The sequence below is a fragment of the Poromitra crassiceps genome (genome assembly GCF_964638095.1).
Source record: "Poromitra crassiceps genome assembly, chromosome: 22".
Lineage (NCBI taxonomy): Eukaryota > Metazoa > Chordata > Actinopteri > Beryciformes > Melamphaidae > Poromitra > Poromitra crassiceps.
The window spans coordinates 13,312,371-13,337,593 of NC_139647.1; the positions used below are offsets into that span (position 1 = coordinate 13,312,371).

The 25,223-nt window shown below is 46.7% G+C and overlaps 2 protein-coding genes across 2 annotated transcripts in view; one reads left to right on the forward strand and one right to left on the reverse strand.

Moving 5' to 3' along the window:
* smoc2 (SPARC related modular calcium binding 2) overlaps positions 1-12,854 on the reverse strand; it is a 27,688-nt gene extending 14,834 nt beyond the window's left edge. The window contains exons 1-5 of the mRNA XM_083658310.1: positions 12,225-12,854; positions 5,870-6,032; positions 2,901-3,007; positions 2,113-2,212; positions 1,047-1,091 (exon numbers count right to left, since the gene is read on the reverse strand). Of these exons, the coding sequence (XP_083514436.1) occupies positions 1,047-1,091; positions 2,113-2,212; positions 2,901-3,007; positions 5,870-6,032; positions 12,225-12,299 (490 nt within the window). The 5' untranslated portion in view covers positions 12,300-12,854. The remainder of the gene's footprint in view (positions 1-1,046; positions 1,092-2,112; positions 2,213-2,900; positions 3,008-5,869; positions 6,033-12,224) is intronic.
* Positions 12,855-14,231: 1,377 nt separating this feature from the next.
* On the forward strand, positions 14,232-23,879 carry eif3s6ip (eukaryotic translation initiation factor 3, subunit 6 interacting protein). The gene is made up of 15 exons (XM_083658388.1): positions 14,232-14,347; positions 14,741-14,783; positions 14,896-15,112; positions 15,218-15,297; positions 15,401-15,462; positions 17,671-17,740; positions 17,898-17,971; positions 18,351-18,522; positions 19,069-19,223; positions 19,418-19,588; positions 19,966-20,099; positions 21,919-22,092; positions 22,255-22,444; positions 23,238-23,318; positions 23,648-23,879. Exons 1-15 carry the CDS (start codon positions 14,261-14,263, stop codon positions 23,720-23,722), a joined length of 1,785 nt encoding a protein of 594 aa, XP_083514514.1. The 5' UTR covers positions 14,232-14,260; the 3' UTR covers positions 23,723-23,879.
* The last annotated feature ends 1,344 nt before the right edge of the window (positions 23,880-25,223 follow it).

Consider the following 25,223-nt stretch of genomic DNA (forward strand, 5'->3'; position numbering starts at 1 on the left):
CCGCCCAGTCGCCCACACACACATGAACTCGTACACAGTCAGTCTCATGCATAAGGATTCAATCGGAAAGCGCCCAAATTACACTTTCGCCCTCCAAGCAGTCGAATCCCATCATGTGAAACGCATTGGCTCTGAAAGATGAGGGGCGAAATATACGGTATCTGGACCAGAGCCTGAGCAGAACTTAGTGGTTCTATAGCTGGAAGAGGGAAGTCATTGATGAAAGGGAGACAAAAAGTGTTTGTGAGTGTGTGTGTGTGTGTGTGTGTGTGTGTGTGTATGTGTGTGTGTGAGAGAGAGAGTGAGCGAGCGAGAGAGAGAGAGAGAGAGAGAGAGAGAGAGAGATTGTGAATGTCTCCTTGTATCTGCTGACACTTGCTGAAAGAGAAGCTTTGGTGAAAATGAGACATTCTGTTGAGAGAGAGAGAGAGAGAGAGAGAGAGAGAGATGTTGAGTCGGTGCTGGTCCACTCTGGCTGTTGTGCGGCCTGCTGAAGACAGAAGGCAGTTATATAGGCTGTTATACTGAAGGCTCACCGCAGCCTCACTCCTCCTGGGACTCTACATCTCAGTAACAGGCTGCTTTGTAAATCGGCCCTCAGGCGCCTCACTCACACTCTCTCGATTGACAAAATATTGGAGGCAAGCCTTAACAGGCGACCCACCCTACACATCATACGTATATATTCACCAGCACAGGTGCAAGCAAACACACACACACAAATGCATGCACACACACGCACGGACGCACGCACCCACACACACACACACACACACACACGCACACACACGCATGCACACGCATGCACGCACGCACGCACGCACGCACACACACACACACACACACATGCACACATGCACGCATGCACGCACGCGCGCGCACACACACACACACACACACACACATGCACACACACGCACGCGCGGGCACACACACACACACACACACACACGCACGCACACGCACACACACACACACCCACACACGCACACACGCACACACAGGCAGATAAAAGAGAATAAATGTGTCTTGAATTGAGTTCTCACCTGCTTTCCCCGGCTCTCTTGTGCTCGCCCTCTCCTGCTTTGATCCTGGAAAGAGATGTTCAGCTGTCTGAATTTATGGAATTTTCCCTCAAAGGACACCATAAATAAAATCTTGAGCCTCAGTGAGAGGATGACAAAATTTGGCGTCTGAAATACTCTTAGCATTTGACCTCCTTTTGTGACATGATGTACGTGCGTGGCGAACGAGAAAACCACGGTGGAAATACGTCAACTTTCGGTGTTTTTCTTCTCAATTGCTCCACCGTCTTAACATCTTCGCACATGCACGGAGCCTGGTGTTTATGTCATCATTTCTAGCTTCCATATGAATGTCTACAGTTGCAGTATTTACTTACAGTACCACCCACCCACCACTAGGCCTCCTACTGCTCCTGCTGGCTACTTCTGCAGCGTTCCCACAATTGAGATAGCAACACAGCTTCTTCCCAGCCAAGTCCCACAGAGATACACAGACACATGTGGCATTGGTTATTTGATTGCTTGGCAGACGCATGTCCTCCAAGAGCGCTCGCATTCCTCACAGTTTAGCTTTTGTGTTGCTCAACTCCGCAGCAGGGATTTTCTACCGGGCTTATTTACACCGCACAGCCCCCATCATGCCTTGAGCAACGCGCTAGTCCTCGGGTGGCCCGGCCCCGCTCGGACTCGGCGGTTCCGTCAGGTTCCACTCGCTGACCACGTTCCCCCACAGGAGAGCGCATTACGCCGCACGCACCTCCCACAAACAATGGAATGTCAGATGTTTGACTTGTGTTGTTGTTGAATTTGCTTGATCATCATTTGCTCCACAAAATCACAGTGGACACATTGTAGCGCGCGCCAGCATATTACGACATGTTACATATCACACGATGTCGGCCTCAAACTCTCCACCGTGATAGCTGATGTGTGGCGAGCATTCTTCTGGCACAGACTGGCTGCTGCTGTGCATCACCCAGGTGGGTGCTGCAGACCCAGTCTGAGTCACCCACCCACCCCCATAGATTATTGACAGCCATGCTGCCCAACACCATAAAGTCAGGCTGTGGTGCGGTGTTGTACCTACCTTGGCATCGAGGCTTTTTATTGGCCACTGCTGAACCACTGATAGGTCGGCCATTGGGTGTGACACACCAACAGTATCCGGTGTAGCTGTGGCACTGAACCTGTGAGGCACACATGTCAAGTTCAGCACAGACCAAACAAGGTGCAGCCCACAATACGAATGAAATGTGGAGGTGCAATGTAAAGAAACCCGTTAACAATTAATGTCATGTACAGAAAGAGAAGAAGGAATAAAGCCATGGATTTACGGACAGAAATACGCTTTTTGAATGGCGTTTCTAATCAGAGATGCTCACAAGTCATTTTTTGCAAGTCCAAGTCAAGTCTCAAGTCTTTGAGCTCAAGTCCAAGTCAAGCCTCAAGTCTCAAGCTTTCTATCATCTGCTGCATGCAATCTGGTCTGCTTAGAACCCTGCATAGCTAAAACTAAGGAATTCAATGCATATTACCCTCCCTCCTTTATCAGAATACAGTATCAGCATTGATTAAATGACATTAGTAAACATGTCCTTATTGTTAATGCACCAAAAAATATATAAATAAAAAATAAAGATTGTTCACAAGTCCCAATAAACCTCTAGTCCAAGTCAAGTCTCAAGTCTTTGAGGACCAGTCTCAAGTCAAGTCGTCACTGTGTGTGTGTGTGTGACTTAAGTGCGACTCAAGTCCAAGTCTCAAGTTCAAGTCCCCCATCTCTGCCTCCTAGTGTAGCAGCATGAGTCTTCTCCTAGTCCTTGCATGTAAACACCAGACAAATTCAAAACAGAAAGAGTTGAGTTGCTTGGTTACCTCGCTATATGTGCCATCAGGATTGCATACAGGCACAAAGACCTGGGGGAAGAGCTTCTTGGCCTGCTGCTCTGTGTACTTCTTCTCTGCTACGCATCTGGATGTATCTGAGGAGGACCACAAATCATCAGAATCGCTACACATCACAGAAAACTCACGATTGAACCCACAAACTCAACCATTCTCTTATGTTGCAGCACCAGTCGAAACAAAACAGAGAATGTTCAAAGCGAGTGTGGGGAGAGAGACGTCGAATCTCCGAGAGGATGAAAAACGAGTGAAAAAAAAAAGGCAGAGGGATGTAGACAGAGGGGGGGAAACGGTTCACCGACGTTTCGGAAGTGGCAGATGCTCGTGTGGCTGGGAATAGAACCAACACCCCCGGTCTTATTAGGAGCAAAATCAGGCAAGCCTGCACCGTGCGGCCCGACGGCCAAGTGGTAAAGCCATTACTCTCCTGGAGAACATTCCAGTCACCCAAGAAAAGGGCTGATGCACACAGGAAAAACCTGACCCTCCCCAAAACCTCTCTGTCTTGCTCTCTCTCTCTCACTCTCTCCTTCTCTCTCTGTGTCTATCTCTCTCTCTCTCTCTCTCTTCCTAAACCTCAGTCTCTTCAGTTGAGTCCAAGCTGTCCTCTAAGAATTTGTCGACATAAAAGTGGGTCATGGCACTGTTCACCTCCGCGCACCCCGCGCCCTTTCACATCTCCGTGTCAGAGCCGTGGATCATCTCGACCTTCTTCTCCGGAGCTGCTTGCCTCGCCTCACCTGGCCAACCCGGAGCAGCTGTGCAAACTCTCAGGAGGAGGAGGCGGTGGCGGTGGCCGGGCAGCGATGGCGGGACAGTGTGGACGGTAACTTTGCGTGGCACATTAACTGCCACGTACCGTTAGTGCCCGTCTGGCTGGCAGGCCCAAATCGAATTAAAACAATGACTCATGCTAAGTTTAAAAACGGTCGCCAGTCTGGTCAGGAGGCTCCATGGCGCTGGCATGGCCCACGGTAGATTGTCCATTAGGCTCAGGCAGGGGAATGTGCACTGGTTTCTCTCAGTCTGGCGTGGGTGTGAGGGTGTGTGTGTGCGTGCGTGCGTGTGTGTGTGTGTGTGTGTGTTTGTGTGTGTGTGTGTGTGTGTGTGTGTGTGTGTGTGGTGTGTGTGTGTGTGTCATTGTCGCTGTCGGGTGTGGAGAGAGGGGACAAGATGCTGCTGCCTGGATGGTCCGGATGGAGGAAAACAGGGCTGTTGAGGAGAGCGCTAAAGTTAGCGAGTGGAAAAACCCGAAAGCGGCCGTCCTTCTCCAGGGGGCTCTGACCAAAAAAGCCGACTGGAAAAAATGACAGGACACTTGACTCATCTGAGGAGCAGCAGTGATAGAAAACAAATGTGGTGCCAGTCTCACCATCCTTAAAACACAGACCCATCTCTGTGCTTTTCGGCCGGCCCCAGCTCTCTCTCTCTGGTTTATTTCGGCTGCTGACTAGGCCCGCTAGCTGCAGGAGTCCCACTCTGATGTGTCTTTCACCCGGGCTGTCCCGAAACAGAAGAGGGGGAGGGGAGCTGCTGGGGCAGACTCTTAGCGACCCGACGTTATTGACGCATACAATACGACTTTCATGGACTCTCGTCCCTTTTCAGCTTCCTAGCTGGAATCCTCCATTCTCTCTTCCCCCGGCTCTGTCCGCCATGCACATCCAGATGTCCTGCTTAAAGACGTTGCCATAGAGACGCAGTACGGGCATAAAATCGTGGAATGTTTTTCCATCATATGAGACTTTCTTTTTCGTCTAACCCCTCTCTCTCGCTCGCCCTCGCCCTCCCCATTGCTGATCTAATATTGTAATGTGTAAGAATGGGGCATTGTCCCCAGTCTGTAGAGCGATGAAGTGGCGGTATAGAGTTAGTGAGTGGGGCGGAGGAGGGAGGGGATGTGGGGGGGCGTGCACTGTTGGGGTGTATGGACTTTTCCCGTCCAGCGCCGAGCAACAATGAGGGCGTCTGTGAGCCGCCTGACCTTAATGCTTTGCCTTCCTCTTAACGCTTTTCATCTGCAGGCCTCCGTCGGGCCCGTCGGTGCGGTTCTTCTCGGCCCAGCGTGCTCATAGTGATAGATGGGTGGAAATCAACCCCATTAATTCTTGTCAAGATATCTCATTCAGACGCCCCGCCCCCTGCCTCTGCATAATTCATCTGATTTCATCAAGAGGGCCTAAGCCCCCCGTTCCTAATCGATGAGGAAGCCGTTGGCGCGCATGGCTCTGCTTTGTGCTCGGATGGAAATGAGAGGAAAAGCAAGTAGTCTGTCGATCTAAACGCATTCAATTTGGAAGTCATATTTCTTAGACAAAAAAAACATTTCGACTGAACATAAAATGAAATAACTGATGAATCTTTACCAAATGAAACGTACCAGAGCCGTGTATATAGAAGAGTCGCGACATCTCCATTCACGTCTCCAATGGACCAGTTTTTTACTCTCAAGAGTTCCAGGAAGTAAGGTCATGGATTTAAGCAGCACTGTCGAGTTTGTGTTGTACTTTTATTTTTTTTTATTTTTTTTTTAATCAAATTGTATATTATCACCTTCATTTTAGCATTCAAAAGTAGCGCGAGACCCCTTCCTGCCTATCCATTGGCTAATAATGAGTCACACATTTTGGTCCTCCGCTGATGCCACTCTAAATTGCTCTGGAACGTACACTTCTTTGATCAGTACGTGTTTATGGGCGTGGGATTATGAATCCAGCCAGGCCGCAGACCCCCACCCCCACACCCCCCCCCCCCCCCCCCCCCCCTCGCTCCGTGGGCCTGACTGTGTCGACCCCGCTCGTCCTCCAAGCCGCTCAAAGAATCAATTATGCCGAAATGAATTTAACCCCCCGAAGTTTCTGCCGTGACCCCCCCCCCCCCCCCTCGGCACGGTTTGAGAGAAGCGCCGGGCGGCGCTGAAGCGTGACTCGTGACCTGACCTTTGCATGGCCCTCGGATGACCTCCAGCTGGGGGTCGCGGCACTTGGCTCTGAGGAACTCGCAGCGCGACGTGAAGGTCCTGCCGTCGGAGGCGCACAGGGGCTTCCGAGCTCCTCCGGTGCATTCCATGTTGCACTCCTTATCCTGATCCACCCGCAGGAACTGGCGACGTGAGGAGAGACAAAAGCAGAGGGGAGAGATAAGGATGAGGATGAGGACAAACATTTAGTGCTACGCTCAACCAAGCACTTCCACAAATCAACCAGCTCTGCAACCAAAACACTTTAAACAGCAGCAGGTGTGATACCGGAGAGATTTATGAAGGCTAAATACAGGGTGGTGGGGTGGGTGTCTTTTTTAAACGCTGGCTACTATGGCAAAAAATCAGGCACAGGACAGCTGTCCCATTGACAAAACCATGTCGAGTAATCATCAGAACCTTTATCAAAGGTTCAAAAACAAGTGGTGTATATATATCAACCTTAGAACGACAGTTTTATTTGGGTGTGAATTTCAGCATGTAGGTTTCAGAACCAAAACATTGGTCTTTTTTGGCTGGACCGCAACAGGGGGGACTGTGACTGTCACTGACTGACTGACTGACTGACTGACTGAGTGATGAGGTTTCACTAATAGTCAGCCGTGGTACGTGGCACACCCGTACACAGTTGAGTTTTGACCTAGTCTTGTTCAATAAAATGTTTTAATTGCAAGTTACTAGCCAGTGTGCTGGAGTCTCTTCGTATGTTCTGCCAGCTTCTTGGTCCTCTCCTACGCACCTGTCTCCTGGTAAAAGCACCTCGTTTCCTCAAAAACAAGTGCAACATCATCCCCAAAACACATTAGACAGCGCTGACGTACGGATGAGACAGCGCCCCTTACAGGCCCTGGCGGAGGCGCTGTCAGCTCGTCAGGCGGCGGGCCGTGCCGCGTCTTGCCCCGGTGGAGGGGCGGGGCCCCCGGGGGCGCTCGCATGGAGAGGCTCTGAGTGACGTTTCCTCTCTCTCTCTCCTTTTGTCCGTGCCAACACCTGTGCAGGTATTCACCTGGAATCGCTCCCGAGGATGTTTTACTCAGCCATGAAAAGAGAAACAAGGACGCAGACTCCCGGCTGAACGCATCGGATCACCTGTGTCAATGCCGCCATTGTATCTGCCGCCGCGGTATGAAACACCCCCCCCCCCCCCACGCGTCCCCCCCCACGCCGGGGACGCACAAAAGCGGGGGGGGCCAACAAGCTGTGACTGCTACGGCGAATGAAAAGACAGTGAATGAGCGAGTGGCTGAATAAAGGAGATGTCAGAGAGCTTTGTTGGTACTACAGTGCGAGCAGCGTCTTTTCATCGTTGTTTGCGTGATTCATTCGTTTGGCTGGAATAATGAACTCGGGTGCGATGGAAAGAAAATGCCCATGGCCCCCTCGACGCAGGTGGTGTTTTCAGTTACTGTATATCCAAGGGTAAAATACCTGTCTGTACCCAACTGTCTTCTCCTTGGCTCTTGTTTTTTTTGTCTTTTTCAAATGTCAATATTTGCACGGGGTGAAACACTGTCATTTTTTCGGGAATTCAGATTTGCTCTTTTGTTTGGGAACTTTTTGTTTTCCGTTTTCAGCGGATGCATTGCACGCACACACGCGAGCTTCATCTGAATGCCCTCTCTGTCAACTATGCACAGACAGACAGACAAAGTGATAGACTCTCTTTCTCTCTCTCTCTCTCCCTCACACACACACACGCACGCACACACACACGCACACACACGCACACGCACACACACACATCATCCCTAAAGAGGGCGGGACGATCACCAATAAAAAGAATTAGCTGCCTCTGACATCTTACAAAATGCAGTGAGGGATGAGGATTGGTCGCGGCCCCCTGCGTTCAGACGAGCTGCAGGGCCGCACCTGGTGGAGGGGTTGGCTGGGGGAGGCGGCATTGCCCTGGGCCTGGGAAGGGGGGGGGGGGTTGGGGGGGGAGACACAGCCTCCTCTGTCAAACCCCGTTCATAAATCTTCCCCAGGAGGAACCAGAGAGGAGGAGAGGCCCGTTGGGACACATCGGAGGAGGAGCCGCGAGGGGGGGGGGGGGGGGGGGGGGGAGACAAGCCGTTTGAATGAAATTTTTTCAAAAACACTTTTTTTTTTTTTTACGAGCCCTTTCTTCCCCCGGCTGCCTTTTAAAAAGTGATGTGGTGTCGTTCTGTTGTCGGAAATATGTGTCTGGGGCTGAGAAGGATGAGGTGACGCTGAACGATAGAAACAACTAAATCTTCACACTCCCTGAAGTCACAGCACTGTCCGCGGGCAGGCTGACCCTCATCCTTTGAGGAGTAAGACCTACTTCCTTCCTCAAACACACGAGAACCTATTGAAGAGTTTCTGAATATCGACGAGCGAATAAAAGATGCTTATTTAATTACCCATGTCTGTGTACACTGGGGCTCTAATAACCCCCCCCACCCCTCCTTGTTAGTGTCTCTGAGTTTCTTGGATTGTCTCTGCATCGCTGCTTCTGACTGACAGTCTCCCGTCGGTAGAGCTTAGAGAAGCCTCACCACACCAGTTAGGACATCCCTCTGCAGCGGGTGACCTCCTCTGCACCCTCCACCCTGTCTCTCTCACAGCTCACCCCATCACATAAAAGTCCAGCAGGCGTGACGGACGGGTCAGAACAAATCAAAACAAAACGCTTTTCCGCCAGGCCGAGTAACAGCTTGGATAGCGATGAAGTGTGTCCAGCCGTGCTTGGTGGTAGGCCGCCGCCGCGACTCGCCCGCAGCCCACACCAGAGCCACCCCGGCGCTCACACCACACCGCCATTATCGCCCCGTCGAGCCCCTGCCAGCCAACGGACTGACAACCCCGAACAGAGTCATTCAGCGGCCCAGCATCCCGCTAGACGTCCTCTCTGTACACACACCACCGCACTGCCCGACCACGCCAAGTGCCTGCTAGTTCACAGCACACAGCGCCAAGAACCCAGCGTCGAAAACACACACAGCTCGCCATGAAATCAGCCACCCATGAAATCAGCCACCCATGGAATCAGCCGCCCCATGGAATCAGCCACCCAGATTCTCGACGAGCCTGACCGAGTGTTTACTTCCCCCAGTCGGGCCACAGTGAAGCGGGGGGAACGGCTGAGATGTGAAAGCCAGAGGGAGGAAGGAGGCTTTCGGAGACTAATGGCACGTTGAGGACCTCTTCCTCCTGCGCACTGCTAATGGTAGTTAGCTCTGTGTGTGCGTGCGTGTGCGTGTGTGTGTGTGTGTGCGTGTGTGTGTATGTGTGTGTGTGCGTGTGTGTGTGCGTGCGTGCGTGTGTGTGCGTGTGTGTGTATGTGTGTGTGTGCGTGTGTGTGTGTGTGTGTGTGTTTGGCCTGTGGTGATGGATGGGCGAGGCTGAGGCAGAGGCCTGACACTCCCCTGATGTCTCTTTCGGGCCGGGCCGGCACCGCCGTCCTGCACAGAGGCACAGGCAGGAGGAGCGTGATGGATGGCCTCCATCTCGGCTACATCCAGCGCCGCCCGGCCCGCCTTCCACCCCGATTCACCGCCTTCTCACACAACACAAGACCCGCGCAAGACAGAATCATGTCTTAAATCCATTTATGGCTCAAATATTTTATGCCCTCTCTCTCTATTACCAAGCCTCTCTCTCTCTCTCTCTCTCTCTCTGTCTGCTTCGCTTTCTCTTTATTTCGCTCTCTTTCTTTTGATCCTTTCTTCGCCCGCTTTGCGTGATCTCTCTCTCTCTCGGAAGAAGCTTTTTTTTTTTTGCATCTGCTGAAATAATACAATAAGAGGTTGGCAATAGAACAAGAGGCAGGCGAGCGAGGGGGAGACAGACGGGAGTGTAAGAGAGGGAGAGGATTTTTTTTTCCTTCTTCCTTCCAAGACCAACCAGCATACAAATCAAATCCTATTACCTCCCCCTGGCTCCGCAGCATTGTGGGAGTGAATGGAGTGCTAGGGGAGGCGAGCCTCCAGCAGAGAGCACATTGTAGGGGCCGATAAGGGCCTTCTGGGCCGGGAGAGGCCCCCCGAGAGGCCCCCCTCACACCACGGCCTTGAAGGGTCAACGGGGGCCCGCAGCTGAGAGCCGTGGCAAACGTGTTAAATGGCCTTGGCGGGAGTTTCCTGCACGAACGCCGGGGATGCAAGAGGGGATCATTAGTTTCCAGCATGGTGGAAAGGGAAGAAAGTGACAGCCCCTTTAACCAGCCTATTAACTCAATCAATTAACTCAATCAATTAACTCAATCAGAGGCGAAAAGCGTTTAATTGCTGTGAAAGATGTTCAAAGAGAAAGGGAGGGCGGTGTGAAAGCCCACCAATAGTCATGGGAGGATAAAAAAAACTCTCTCTGTGCAGGTGCACAATTTTCTAAGAAAGAACTGGTGCGGGCGGTTGGGGGTGGGGGGTTCGGCAAGAGAGGCCATATGTTATACTAAAGTGCTTTTTGTACAGGTTTGAACAACAGGCAGCCGTTGTTCTACGCGTCCTCATCTTTTTACACGCTATTTCTGGCTCGCATAAACCATGGAAAACTTCTGCATCATGAATAACCTGGGCAGATTTCCCACATTTTCAATCGCCTGTTCAACCTCAACTATGCACAAAACATCACATGGAGACAGTTTGTTGAAACCGAGCGTAACCCGTGCCGTGCTCCCCCGTGTCATTCAGACAATAAACCGTTAATCAGTCAAGAAGCCCCTATAAATCCAGTGCTCCATGTGCTATCTCAATAAAGAAGGCCTAATGAACCGCAGTGGGGAAGGATAGGGAGGGGGGGGGGGGCGCAGACCTCGTTAGCAAATGAAATACAGTTAGACCTCTGTCAATGCTACAGTCATATCCAGAGTAGTCTATATCCAGAGCATGGTGAGTGCTGCTGCGTCATGCCCACGCTGCTGCTGAGTGGAGAGAGATCCCCACCCATGTCGTGCCCGAGGACGCCTCGACGAAGAAGGGTGTGCAGCTTCGCAGCGAGAACGCAGAGAGGTGCGCCTGCACAATGCAACGCTTCCTCCCACATTCCACGATGCCTTAGTGCCGACAGGGAGAGGGGATCTGCGACCTCTGACCCCAGGTTAACAACTCATGGCCATTTGTTTCCAATTGGATATTAAGGCATCTTCATGCTGCCCATAAATAACAGTGCTGGGGGCGGCGGCTGTCACATCAAGCTCTAAATCAAGGGGGCAAGCCTCTGACAGTGCACATTCCGCTGTCTATCATTCCTCCCTCAGCACCATACATGCACTTGATCGCGGCCGTAAAATAAAGATACACTTCCTGATCTTCTTCCCGAATGCATAGGCCAACAACATGCACGTCCCTGCTGCTGCTGGCACCGGCCTTTGTGCTCCGCTCCTGTAAACAATGCCATGTGCTTTTCTGGACAACGGACCTGCTGACACTGTGGTCCATAAAGAGTATTTGCATTGTCATCGAAGCTGTTGGATGCAACCCACGGCTGCATATTTGGACCTCTCTGGGCCACTGGCACAGTGAGAGGGAGCAGGAGAGAGAGAGAGAGAGAGAGAGAGAGAGGGAGAGAGAGAGGGAGGGAGAGAGAGAGAGAGGGAGAGAGAGGGAGAGAGAGGGAGAGAGAGAGAGAGAGAGAGAGGAAAGCGAGCTGGTGAGCTGGCAGGCAGGTCGGCACTGGATGCAGCCCAGATTATGCTGCGAACAGGCCCATTAGCCGCACACAGACGAGCCAGCAAAGATAACCAGCAGCCCTGCCATCTCACACACATACTCAGGCATCCTGCACAGCGGCTCAGAGCGTTTACTAAACTAGACTTCTTTATACAACTATTTGGAGGGCTTTTTAAGAGAATAAATATATATATATATATATATATATATATATATATATATATATATATATATATATATATATATATATATTCTCTTATATGTATATGTATTCTGTATTTTGATAACAGAGAATTTTTAAATCCAACCATATATATATATATATAATGGTTGGATTTAAAATTTCTCTGTTATCAAAATACAGAATACATTAAGCAAAATAAGCATTTCTGATTAGTAAACAGTGGTAAGATTCACAAGAACTACACAAAAATTAATATGGCAAATTTGACAAACTGATATATGGAGTCACAAAAAACAACACATCTTTTAGATGAATTGAATTACACGTGTAGGTGGTGAAAAGCTGAATTTCTCAAAGTTCCTCTTGGCACATGTCCACACATGTGAACATAAGCTATTACGCATGGAAGGTACATGCAAATCCTTACGACCTTTTAGATAAATCCTTTAGATATGTTTGTGGATACCGCGTATTGTGGGAGTCCATGCGGCCATTCCTACCGTGAGAGCGGAGAACTTTTGAGCGCGTCCGGCGCACAAGAGACAGAGGAGGACCAGCAGCGGACAGGCGCGCATCCTGACGCGGCGTGGGCAATAAACTCTCCAAATTACGCACGGTCCAAAATTCAAACTGCGTTGTCTGGACTTCACCAAAACCCACAAGTTGCCTCTGAAATAATTGAATCAAAAAAAGTTAAAAGATCCAAAGTATTCCTTCCGACAAACTATCAGCGGTGGAGAAGGGGGTGCTGCTTTATTTCAATCCGTCTGCTTGGTTTGCTGTGCCAAAGCGTTTGTGTAGACACTCTCCTTATTTCTGGCAGTACGATAAACCCCCCTGTGTCCCTGACCTTTTCCCCTCCCTCAGTGTCTCTTCTCCCTTTCTCTCCCTCTCTCCAATTCGACTTCTTTTCTCCACACCCCCTCCTTCGCTCTCCGTGTGTAGTTTGTGGACTAGATCCCTTATCGGATGCAGGCAGTTCCTTGCCGGTGTAGGTGAGGCAGGCAGGTATAGGTAGGAATACGTTCTGAAGGACTCCGTCTGCTGCTGGTAGCTGAGGCAAACACGTCAGGTATTCTTTTCTTCACCCCCCTCTCCTTCAAACCACAACAAGACAAGTAATCCTTTTTTCCGAGTGCCTTGTTATGAGATTCGATTGGCAGAGAGAGAGAGAGAGAGGGGGGGAGGCAGGGGGTCAGACGAGACAGGCTACTGTGTGCTGGGATGAAACGCAGTCTGGCCAGTGTGCGCACAGACTCGCATAAAAGCTCAACTCTCCCTTTCTCGACCCGCACGCATGCACATGCACACGCACGCACGCACGCACGCACGCACGCACACGCACACACACACACACACACACACACACACACACACACACACACACACACACACACACACACACACACACACACACACACACACACACACACACACACACACACACACAATTCACATGAAAGTTACACCTAAACCATATTAACGATTTACTCATGAACATTCAATAAATCTGGTGCCAATAAAAGTATGTTTCGTTCAAGATTCTCACTATAACCTCTTACAGGCTATAGAATCAAGTTAGATAGTTCTGAGATCTATGCTCCACAGAAGGTATGATATAGGCAGATTAATTCACTAGAAAATCGAACATAGCTGATCTAGATATGACCTAATTGGTTAATTAATAAACTGGTCGAATGCAAGAGGGGGAAAGTGCGGGCGGTTATATTCACTTCAGTTGTGATAACGGTGATCTGACGCAGACGTGGTGATCAATATTGGTCAGATGAAGAAGTAAATTGTCAAATTGGAGCTTATATTATCGTAGGCTACCTTAAGATGCTCTGGTCTGGACACTTGACTAGCATATAACCTATGATCTCTACTACACCATACATCGACACACACACAAAGCGATTCGAGATCTTGTTAAATATTATTTGCGACTATAGCGCCACCAAGTGGTATTTTCAAGTAGTTACAAGCCGCCAGCTCTCACAGGCTGCCATCTCATCTGCACCTTTTAAGCCAGTAAGCCGCGTGTCAAACTGGAAAGTGAACACAGGCTATTTTTTTTAATATAGCCTATATATTGTAAATTATTTTTGTTTAGGACCTAGGCTACTATCACACGTTTACCCACCTCACCTGTTTAGGCGGACATATCTTGATGGCTCTTGACCTTCTGATGATCGTCGAGTGTAGGTAGGTCAGATTAATTTATATGCACTGATATTTACCGATCTTTTTACTTTGCACACACTGTTTCATTTCATCCAGTCAGAAGAGGCGTTTTTCAGGCCGAAATGGTGGCAGCGCTGGAGTCAAAAAGGAGTCGTCTCTTGCTTCGATAGTCTTTGATCACTCTGTCCGCCGCCATCCCATAATGCTCTTGTGTAAAACCTGCAGGGCGTACAATTTCTTCCTTCCGCTTTCCTGTCATCTGTCCAGCGCGAGCTGCGTGGTTTAGCCTTTAGCCTGAGCACCTTCCTCCCGCTTCACACCGGCATCTACGAGGTGGAATAATTCTAGCATCATGTCATACCAGGAGAAGGAGGAAGGAGGAGGAGGAGCAGGAGGAGCAGGAGGAGGAGGAGGAGGAGGAGGAGAGGTGGAGACTGCAGTAAGTAGCAACTGCTTCCATATATTTGAACGCATTCACAATAACAACGGTGTAACGTGACAGCCGATAGCCTGTTAGCTAGCTAGCTAGCAAGCTAGCTAGTTAGCTCACTCCATCGGCTAGCTATTATGTAGCCCCTTTCACCACTGTGACAACACAGTCGTGAAAGCGGCTAGCTAGCTAACATGCTAATGGTGTTGATGGAACCTTGTTGAACAGCTTGCAAATTTAACACCTAAACCTATTCCAATATCAAAACAATCGAAGCAAAAGTAGTTTGCTAGTCGCTGTTTTGGCTATTGGCAGATTGGCAGCTAGTGATGACTGTTCATATTACAGGTTCTCCAACGCTGCAACAATTAACTGTTAGAACTCTTCTCTCTTTCTTCACAGTACGACCCTTATTCCTATCCGAACGACTACGACTTGCACACTGGTTAGTAAACGTATATTTATTACAGATCACCTCTGTATGATTAGTTAGTTACTGTGTTTAACTGTCATAGAGTGTGTTCGTACCTCACCATCGCTGTTGTGTCTCCTTGCAGGTGACCCCAAAGCAGACCTGGCCTATGAGAGCAGGCAGTATGAGCAGCAGACCTCCTACCACGTCATCCCGGAGGTGATCAAGAACTTCCTGCAGTATTTCCACAAAACCATCTCTGACTTGGTCGACCTGAAGGTTTACGAGCTGCAGTCCAACCGCGTGTCCAGCGAGAGCATCGAGCAGAAGATCTATGAGATCCAAGACGTCTATGAGAACAGGTAGACTCAAAATATCTGCCTGTGATGATGTGGAGGTGTCAGTGTTGTGATGCGGCTCTGTGATGTTAGGGGGCATCGTCTTATCTCTCCTTTCTCCGTCTCTAGTTGGAATAAGCTGACCGACCGTTTCTTCAAGACCTCTCCCTGGCCAGAGGCGGAGGCCATTGCTTCCCTCGTTGGCAATGGTGAGTCTGTTGGCATAATTGGTTTCGTTTGTCACCCCTCTTGTCTTTGATATTGAAACACTGCATCATCACATCATCGTTTGCCCCCTCTTATCTCCTCCAGATGCTGTGTTCCTCATCCTCTATAAGGAACTGTATTACAGACACATCTACGCCAAAGTCAGCGTGAGTGACTGCTATTTTCTTTTTAAATTGTAAACAGTATTTTAAAGTTGTCTGAGATCAAAAATGAGTACCAGCAGTCACCGATGGATGTATACAATAGTACAAGAGATGAGTCAATATTTCTTGATATAATGATCATTGCCATTCAGACCAGAAATGGTAATCCATTCTGGAAAATCATGGCAAAAAAACACCACTTTTTTACTGATAATATATCTTTCATGTTCACTCTGGTGCATTCAGAGTAAAGAGAGAGGGGGAGAGGTAGAACATGATGATGCCAACAGGGCAGGGAGAGCAGGTGACATGGAGGTGAGTGAGAAAAGGAACAAATATTGATGGTTAAGAAGACCGAATAAGGACATCACAACAGTCAAAGGCTAATTTATGCTCCATCTTCTTATGGAAATAAGAGGGCAGTAGAGAGTCAAATTGGGGGTGGGGGTGGGGGTGGGGGTGGCTGGTACTGCTCCGTTTCATCCGTATCCTAAAGTTTCAGAAAAGGTGCACAACTACGCACGAGATGAATGCAGAGTACAGACAGAAAACGTTGAGCATAAGTGAGCGTTAATCCTAATGTACAGACGACTCCTGTTCAAAGTTCATCCTATGTGTTAGGCCTGGGCTATTAATCGAATTTTAATCATGATTACGATTTGGGATGTCCACGATTATGAAAACAAGATAATCGACATACAACGATTTTGCGGCTCTTGTCACTCTCGTTCTGTCTTGTGTTGTAAATCAAGCGCACCCCTTCCTTTGCAGCGGTGTGCTCGGCCCCTCCCCCAAAGCCCAAAACACACACACACCGCTCGAGTTGGGAATGACTGTCATGTGAACAGAGAGCCACTGCACGTTTCTCCTCCCCGCTTATTTCCGTGGTAGCACAAGAATAAGACGAGAGAAGTCACAGAAAGAGAGCCGCTGGTCGAGAGGAGAGGTAAAACAACGTATGTGGGGTGGAAACACTATGGTTTCGCCGAGTTTAAAGGTCCACACATCAAGAGTGATGCGAATATACAGCACAGAATTGCGATGCGAGTTTTGACCCACCTGTCAATCACAGCCACAGACTTGGAACAAACAGTGCAAGATATGCGCGGTCGTGGCTGCACCCCGCAACACGACCTCTCCCTCTTTGTTTAATCACTTGAAATCCACTCACAAAGTGGTCTATGACCAAGAAATAAACGCTAAACGAACAAAAATACAAAGCCCCATCTAGTTACTGCCACCGCATACAGTCATCGATTCAGGACACTCTTTACAATGCGACTGCATATTCAACAGCTAACGAGCTCACAGATAAACATTAACAATAGCCTATTATGAACCTAAACGTGTTATTGTAAGTCGCTTTGGATAAAAGCATCTGCCAAATTAGTAATTTAATGTAATGTAAACGAATGTTACTAGCGTTCTCATTTGGTTAGTTTTGAGGTTTAAGGACTAGTTCAGATGTTTACCAACATATTGAATGTAGATTAATAGTTGCAGTTGGTTGTGGCAGTTCACTGCAACATAGTAGGCCTACATATACTGTATATTTATTTTAGTTTTTATTTTATTTCTAAATCTTTTATTATTTATTTTTACTTACGTATTTATTTATTTTCAATTATATCTAAAATCCAAAGACATCCAATGTTAAAAAGAAAAGCCAGTGTAAATGTTCAATAAATTCATGATGTTCTCAATGTCAATGAGTAATCGTGTTAAATAATCGTGATCTCAATATCAATCAAAATAATCGTGATTATGATTTTTGCCATAATCGTGCAGCCCTACTATGTGTTAGTGAATTTTTAAATATTTCAGAATGGCAGGAAATTAGTTTTCAAATGTATTTATTGATTTATTTTTGGGCAGCAGGGGACCCGACTCCCCCGGCAGATTTGGTCTCCCCCAATGTTCATTCCATGGCTACTAGTGAGAAGAGGGGCTGTGGTCAGCGGTGCAGGGTGTTTTTGTGTGGCTAGTGGAGGCGGCAAAATAATATGTTTGATTTTTCATTCAGAGAAAGCACTGCTGGTATCGATACTGTTGCAAATGAGTATCAGTTTCACATTTTTAGTATCGATACTTGAATAAGCAATAAGCATCGATACTTTTGACAACCGTACTAGTGACCGCTCAATAGCATCACTGTTTGAAGACCTGCCCAGTGTTTTGACTATGTTGTAATATTATTTTCTTGATGATTAGGGTGGACCGACTCTGGACCAGAGGTTTGAGTCCTACTACAACTACTGCAACCTGTTCAATTACATTCTCAGTAAGTCACGAGCATATTCCTTGTCTTTATTTTTCTCAGGCGTAATAATCTATCAATGCCAGTTTCAGTCATTCATGTTGTTGTTTTTTGGGCGGGGGGGGCGAGACGGGGTTGTGACAGAGACCAATCACATGACTATATTTGTAATTGTAAATAGATGCTGATGGCCCCGCCCCCTTGGAATTGCCCAACCAGTGGCTTTGGGACATCATTGATGAATTCATTTATCAGGTAGGTTATATATATATATATATATATATATACATACATACACACACACACACACACACACACACACACACACACACACACACACATATCCTTACATATCCTTACACATCCTTACACAGCGAGAGATAGAAGGAACTATAAAACACGGACCCCGGTAAAATAGAGTGCCAGATGGGTGAGATAGTAACCAAGTATGTTGAAAAGTATATAAACTGATTTTCAAAAACTTTCCTATGATTATCTCAACTTTTATAATAATTGAATTGTCCTAAGTGGCAAACGTCACCTATCTGACACCTATTCCATGTAAAGCAAACAATTAAAAGTATTTGCAAATGCTAGTGAAGATGTTAAAAGATTCCACTGCTCCCCTCTCCAGTTCCAGTCCTTCAGCCAGTACCGTTGTAAGACAGCCAAGAAGTCGGAGGAGGAGATCGAGTTCCTGAGGAACAACCCAAAGATCTGGAACGTCCACAGCGTCCTCAATGTCCTCCACTCCCTGGTGGACAAGAGTAACATCAACCGCCAGCTGGAGATCTATACCAGCGGAGGTAAAAACTTGACATCAAGGCCTTGTTGTTGATTAAAAATAAAATCATAGCAAATAGCTTTAAAGGGATAGATCAACTCTTTGGGAGATTCGCCTATTTGTCATATCGCCCATACATAAACAAGATAAGCAATGCTTTTGTCGTCACTCTCCGCGCAGTATGCTGTGAGGTACAGCCATTCAGATAGTTGTGAAAATACCTCAAAAAACAAAATTAAAACGTGCCCCCTAACCCTAACCCTAATGATCCAAGGGAACATTTATTTATTGTTTATTAAAATCGTCACAGGTGTTATTGCTCGATTTGTGGGTTTTTATGTGCAAAAGACAAAAGAGAATCCTATTGCTACATAAAAGTCCTACATATTACTGCAAAGTGGTCTCTAACCTGCACCATGCTCTTTAAGTGTTAGCAGAACTGGCATCCAAGAGGTCATACAACAGCTTACATTTAACTTGAAACCTACAGACACCTTGACAAAGGTAAGGGTAGATCTATTCTATAGTTCATATTAGGCAGCTAACAGAATTTGTTGGTGTGTTGCAGGAGACCCAGAGAGCGTGGCCGGAGAGTATGGGCGCCACTCGCTGTACAAGATGTTGGGCTACTTCAGCTTGGTGGGGCTGTTGAGGCTTCACTCTCTGCTCGGTGATTACTACCAGGCCATCAAAGTCCTGGAGAACATTGAGCTCAACAAGAAGGTAAAGCCAAAGGCGACAAACATCATTGACTGCTCTCGGCCGCGATAAGGATGAGTCCTGAATCCTTCTTTAAGTTCACACTGTTCCTCTTTTTGGATGCTGAAGTCCAGCATCTTTTCTAAGGCCATGTCTTCCATCTTTCTCTACTTTCCTGGCCCTGACACCCTGTTCCTATGCTGTTGCTTCTCTTCCAGAGTATGTACTCTCGTGTGCCAGAGTGCCAGATCACCACCTACTACTATGTGGGTTTTGCTTACCTGATGATGAGGCGGTACCAAGATGCTATTCGCGTCTTCGCCAACATCCTGCTCTACATCCAGAGGACCAGGAACATGTTCCAGAGGTCCACATACAAATATGAGATGGTCAGTCAGTGCACAAGTTACCAAATCTACCCAAAGTCATGGTACATAAAAAATGTATCCCGATACCACAATCTTGAGGTTGCATTTATTTTCTTAAATTTTCTGTCATGCAGAAAACCTTTTTTATAAAATGAGGCCCCTGGGTGGCTATAAACTTAAGAGACATCCCTAGGGCTTGGTTCCATTTTGGAACCAGTTACAATTTTAGCAAAATACCCAGATTTGTTAACACCAAGTGGAACAAATCCTACCAGAATTGTGCTTTTGAGACTTTGATTCACACACCTGGCTGGACCCATTCCAGGATCAGCTCCTGTAGGTTTGGAGTTTAAGAACATCTCTCATTTAGGATATTTATATTACATCTCCCTCCCCAGATCAACAAGCAAAACGAGCAGATGCATGGCCTGCTGGCCATTGCCCTCACCATGTACCCGATGCGCATCGACGAGAGCATCCACACACAGCTGAGGGAGAAGTACGGAGACAAGATGCTGCGTATGCAGAAGGGGTAAGGAAGGAGCCGTGTTGTATTCATTTTATTTCTCTCTATTCCCTACATCTCAAGACCTTCGCCCATTTGCCAGCAGGCCACCATTGCTCATTGAAGACAGGCCCAGTCTAGTTGAATAAGGGTTCAACTAAAATGCATTCAAATTAAATGGACTTAGTGCCGGCTTTATTTTCATCATACTGTAATGTAGGGGTGCACGATACATCTGCAATCATATCGGTATCGGCCGATGTTTGCCTTTTTTCACATATAGCAGGAATGGGCCCCGTCCTCACTCAGTGCAGCCCTCAAGTCAAACTAAATAAATAGGGGGGGTAAGGGGGAAAACACAAAGTATGTCACGTACCTGCCAACACTCCTGATTTTTGCGGGAATATGCAGAGTTTTAACCCTTTTTCCCGCTGTGCTCCCGATTGTTAATTCCTCCCGTTACGTTCCCCATTTCATAATCAAATGGCTGTAGGGAGCTTAGTCTTGAAGCCAGAGCAAAGTTTCTGCTAGCATATGAAACTAGAAGACCTAATGTCTAGCTTGTCGGGAAGCGGGCTAAACAACGCTCCAAAGTTAGGCTAAATTTGGTCGCATGGCCATTTTCAAAGGGGTTCCTTGACCTCTCACCTCAACAAGATATCTGCATGAGAAAGGGTTCTATCATGGGTAGCCACAAGTCTCCCCATTACAGATACTAAATGCATTTGAAAAATGTAAATTTTGATACTGTATAATAAACTTTGATTACCGGTATATTGTTCTTTTCATCAAATTAGTAGCTATAATTGTCAATCTCTGATATGATATATAGGTATCGATCCGATGAGCAAAGCAACAGAGATGTTAATGTCTGTTATCGTTACCGGCCCAAATTTTCCTATTGAGAGAAAACAGTCTGGTAAATCCATGATTTATGGGCTTTTCCAATTGTTTTGGAAGTAAAGAAAGACACAATATTACTTGTTCAAATTCAGTGTTTACTCAGTATGCACAAAATGTGATCATCATAGAAACTTGTTTTGATACAGATTATATCGACATTGGTAAATATAGTTTAATTCCTACTCTAATGCCCGGGGTCAGCTGCAGAACAGCGCTCATGGAGCTGGTAGTCGACACCTCAGCAGTAGGGGTGCTCCAAAAAAATCGGTTCTTGAAAGGATTGCGATTCTTAATGCCACGATTCCTGGATCGATTCCAAACTCCCAAGAATCGATTCTTATTTGTATTGTAAAAAAAAAAAAAATTTTTTTTACAGTGCACCTGAACGCAACATGCAAGATACCGGCTGAATAAGTGTCCAAATGTTCATGTCATTTGTGTACTGTACTGCCACGGTGCCACCACCTCTTGCACTTAAGAACTCTGGTTAATGTATTCCCCCCAAAATCTATAAATCCTTCTCAAAGTCTACAGATCCCCCCAGCCTATAAATCCATCTTATCTGAAGGACATAAGGGGGGAATTCCCCCCTAGTTTGCTAAATTAATTTAGGCCCTGACTGTAATACTTCAGAAGTTGAATTTGAAGTTCAGCATTAATACATTTGTAATTTTTTGTCTTAGATTTACCTTTGTGTGTTATTGCAATATAAAACTACATAATTGAGAATCGATTCTAGATTCTGGAATCGAGAATCGTTGGAATCGAGAATCGATTCTGGAATCGGATCGTGACCCCAGGAATCGGGGATCGGATCGGATCGTGGCTTAGCCGGATCGGAGCACCCCTACTCAGCAGGGTGTTGGAGTCATCACTACACTCCCCTACTGCTGTACTATCAGTCACGACACGAATGACGGGTGTTTTCCCCTTTCCATCTCAGAGACCTGCAGGTGTTTGAGGAGCAGTTCAGCTTCGCCTGTCCAAAGTTCCTTTCGCCCGTGGTGCCAAACTACGACAACGTGCACCCCAACTACCACAAAGAGCCCTTCCAACAGCAGCTCAAGGTCTTCGCCGAGGAGGTGCAGCAGCAGGCCCAGCTGTCCACCATCCGCAGGTAGAGCATACATCCATTGTGTGTGTGTGTGTGTGTGTGTGTGTGTGTGTGTGTGTGTGTGTGTGTGTGTGTGTGTGTGTGTGTGTGTGTGTGTGTGTGTGTGTGGAGACAGAGGTGTGATCATACATATAGCTGTAAATTTGCCATGATGTGTTCCTCCAGTTTCCTGAAGCTGTACACCACCATGCCAGTGGCCAAGCTGGCAGGCTTCCTGGACATGACGGAGCAGGAGTTTCGTATTCAGCTGCTGGTCTTCAAACACAAGATGAAGAACCTCGTGTGGACCAGTGGCATCTCTGCCCTGGATGGAGAGTTCCAGTCCGCCTCCGAGGTCGACTTTTACATCGACAAGGTGTGTTGGGACTTGGGAGTGTGTTAAATGGAGGCTTTTCAGTCAGGGTTCTCAAGAGACGGCGGAACGATGTGTTTTGACTTTGTCACACCACAGAAGCATGCGTTATTAAGCACCCAGCTAGAGTAAAAATGTCACCAATTATATCAAATTAGGGTTCAAATTCATGAAAAAATAAGCAGTATTCTCTGCTCTGAAACAGTGGGAGTCGTGTCTGCTGAAGTGTCCCTAGTGCACTTCCCCCCCCAGTGCTGTGCAACTTGATCCATTGTGAATGGGGGGGGGGGCGTTGACAGGTAGATCTTGTGCTGTTGAAAAATGTAAAAGTTAAAAGTCTTGTTAGCAGCGACTAAGAAGGCAATCACCAGGAAATGGTGTAAAGAAGACCCTCCAACTCAGAATGACTGGAGTGATATCGTTGAGGAAATATTCGACATGGAAAGACTCACACATGTATTGAGAAGACAACAAGCAGAATTTGAAGTGAAATGGGACAAATGGACAACTTATAAGGTCCTTCAGAGACACCACTTTAACCCCTGAGAGAAGACTTGAGCTCTCTTGAATCACTGACATGAACAATGATTGTTTTTTTGTTTACCAAATGAAAAACAATAACACTTAAAAACAAATGGAAAAATGTAAAAGTAGTGTTAAAAAAAAGCCTAAAAATGTTGGGCACCCCTGTTTTAGTCAGGTTTGATGTGGTCTGCAGATGTTGCCCATCAAGCCCACGTCAAGTTTGAAGCAGTAGCGCATGTGTGATGACGAGCATCTTCTCTGTTCTCCTCAGGACATGATCCACATCGCCGACACCAAGGTGGCCCGTCGGTACGGAGACTTTTTCATCAGACAGATCCACAAGTTTGAGGAGGTGAGTGATGATCAACCATGCTTGTAAACAAAAGTAACACATTTTTGGGATTGATAACGAATTGAAGGCATCAATCTATGCATTCTTTCAATGAGGTCGCTTATTTATCTACCGATTTTTTGTCATTTTTGAGTGACATTTTTTTACAGTTAATTTTGAATTTGAAGTATCGGGGAGTGGTATCCACATTATTTAAAAAAAAATCCCAACCCTCCCTGTGACTTTGATTCCTTTCCCAGCCTCCTCAAGAGATTTGTTTGAAAAACAGTGTGGTCTATCTCATGCTCTGTGTGAAAGCCTGATTTTGATTTGCCCTCATCTACCTGCAGCTGAACCGGACGTTGAAGAAGATGCCAATGAGTGCCACCTCCACAACAACAACAAGCGTCGCCACGGCCCGATGAGCCCGAGCCAACGGCGACGAAGACGCTCTGAGGGAACCGGGAGCTCCTCTGCTCCCTCAGTGTCCTTCAAGTCTGTTGAAAATTGGTATTGTGTGGTGAAATGTTTTTCTATGTAACCCGATAACAATAAAAGAATGGACTGGTGTGCTCAAGAAAAATGTGGTATTTTTTTTTAACCTATTATTTTATTCCAGATGTATTTTTATTGCCTGTCTCAGAGGATTCAGAACCGCTAGATGGCACCATTGAGCAAGCAATCAAACTTGCTCAAATGGTGTTTTGAAATGTATGGGTTTGATGCACAGTATGCTACACCGGGGCAAGGGGGCGCTATAGCCCCCTCAGAAATCTGCCAAGCCCCAGTTATGCCCCATCAAACATTTGAGTATATTTTTTATTTTTTAAATAAACTAATTTGTAAAGTTAACAACCAGCCATTCTTGATTGATTGATTGATTGAATTTATTTGATAATTGATAAAAAGATACGTATACAACTGCCCAGCAGGAATACATACATTTGAAAAACATCGAGGTTGAGAACACAAAACATCAGGGACCATGTTGGAAATAAGTGTTTACACTTTTACATGCTATCCCTTGGATCTTTTGTCTCTATCTCTATGAATAAAATCAATCAATCAATCAAAAGGCTTATTTCCATTGTGGACCTTTTATTACCCTGATATTAACCTAACCAATCATCACTCCTCATGCCTAAACCAAACCAATCATCACTCCTCATGCCTAAACCAAACCAATCATCACACCTCCTGCCTAAACCCAACCAATCATCACACTGCATAAATAAAGTGTTTATCTCTATGGGATATAGATGTGATAGAGATATATCTCTATGGGATATAAAAGTGATAGAGATAGGCACTGTGCTTATCTCTATGGGATTTAGATGGCATAGAGATTTATCTCTATGGGATATAAAAGTGATAGAGATAGGCACTGTGTCTATCTATGGGATTTAGATGGCATAGAGATTTATCACTGGGATATAAAAATGATAGAGATAGGCACTGTGTCTATCTCTATGGGATATAGATGGCATAGAGATAAACATGGCTTATTTCCATTGTGGACTTTTGCTTACCCTGATATTAACCTAACCAATCACCACTCCTGATGTCTAAACCTAACAAATCACTCATGCCTAAACCCAACCAATCACCACTCTGCATGTCTAAACCTAACCAATCACTCCTCATGCCTAAACCTTTGCATGTGAAAGTTTTTGCCATTGCTTTGTGGTCACTTGTAGTATTATACTGTAGCTATAGATATTTTTTATATTCTTTGGTCAAATTCATTTAAAAACTAAATTTATTTTGAATGGGCTAATGTGCTGTGTGCCATATCTGGTTTTATTTTTTTTGGGGGGGGGGACGACTTCATTATAGTCATGAAAGTCGACTATTTTCTTAGCACCCCCACATATTGGTCTAGCCTCCCCCAAGCCCCCGCTTAGAAACAAAACCTGACATCCCATT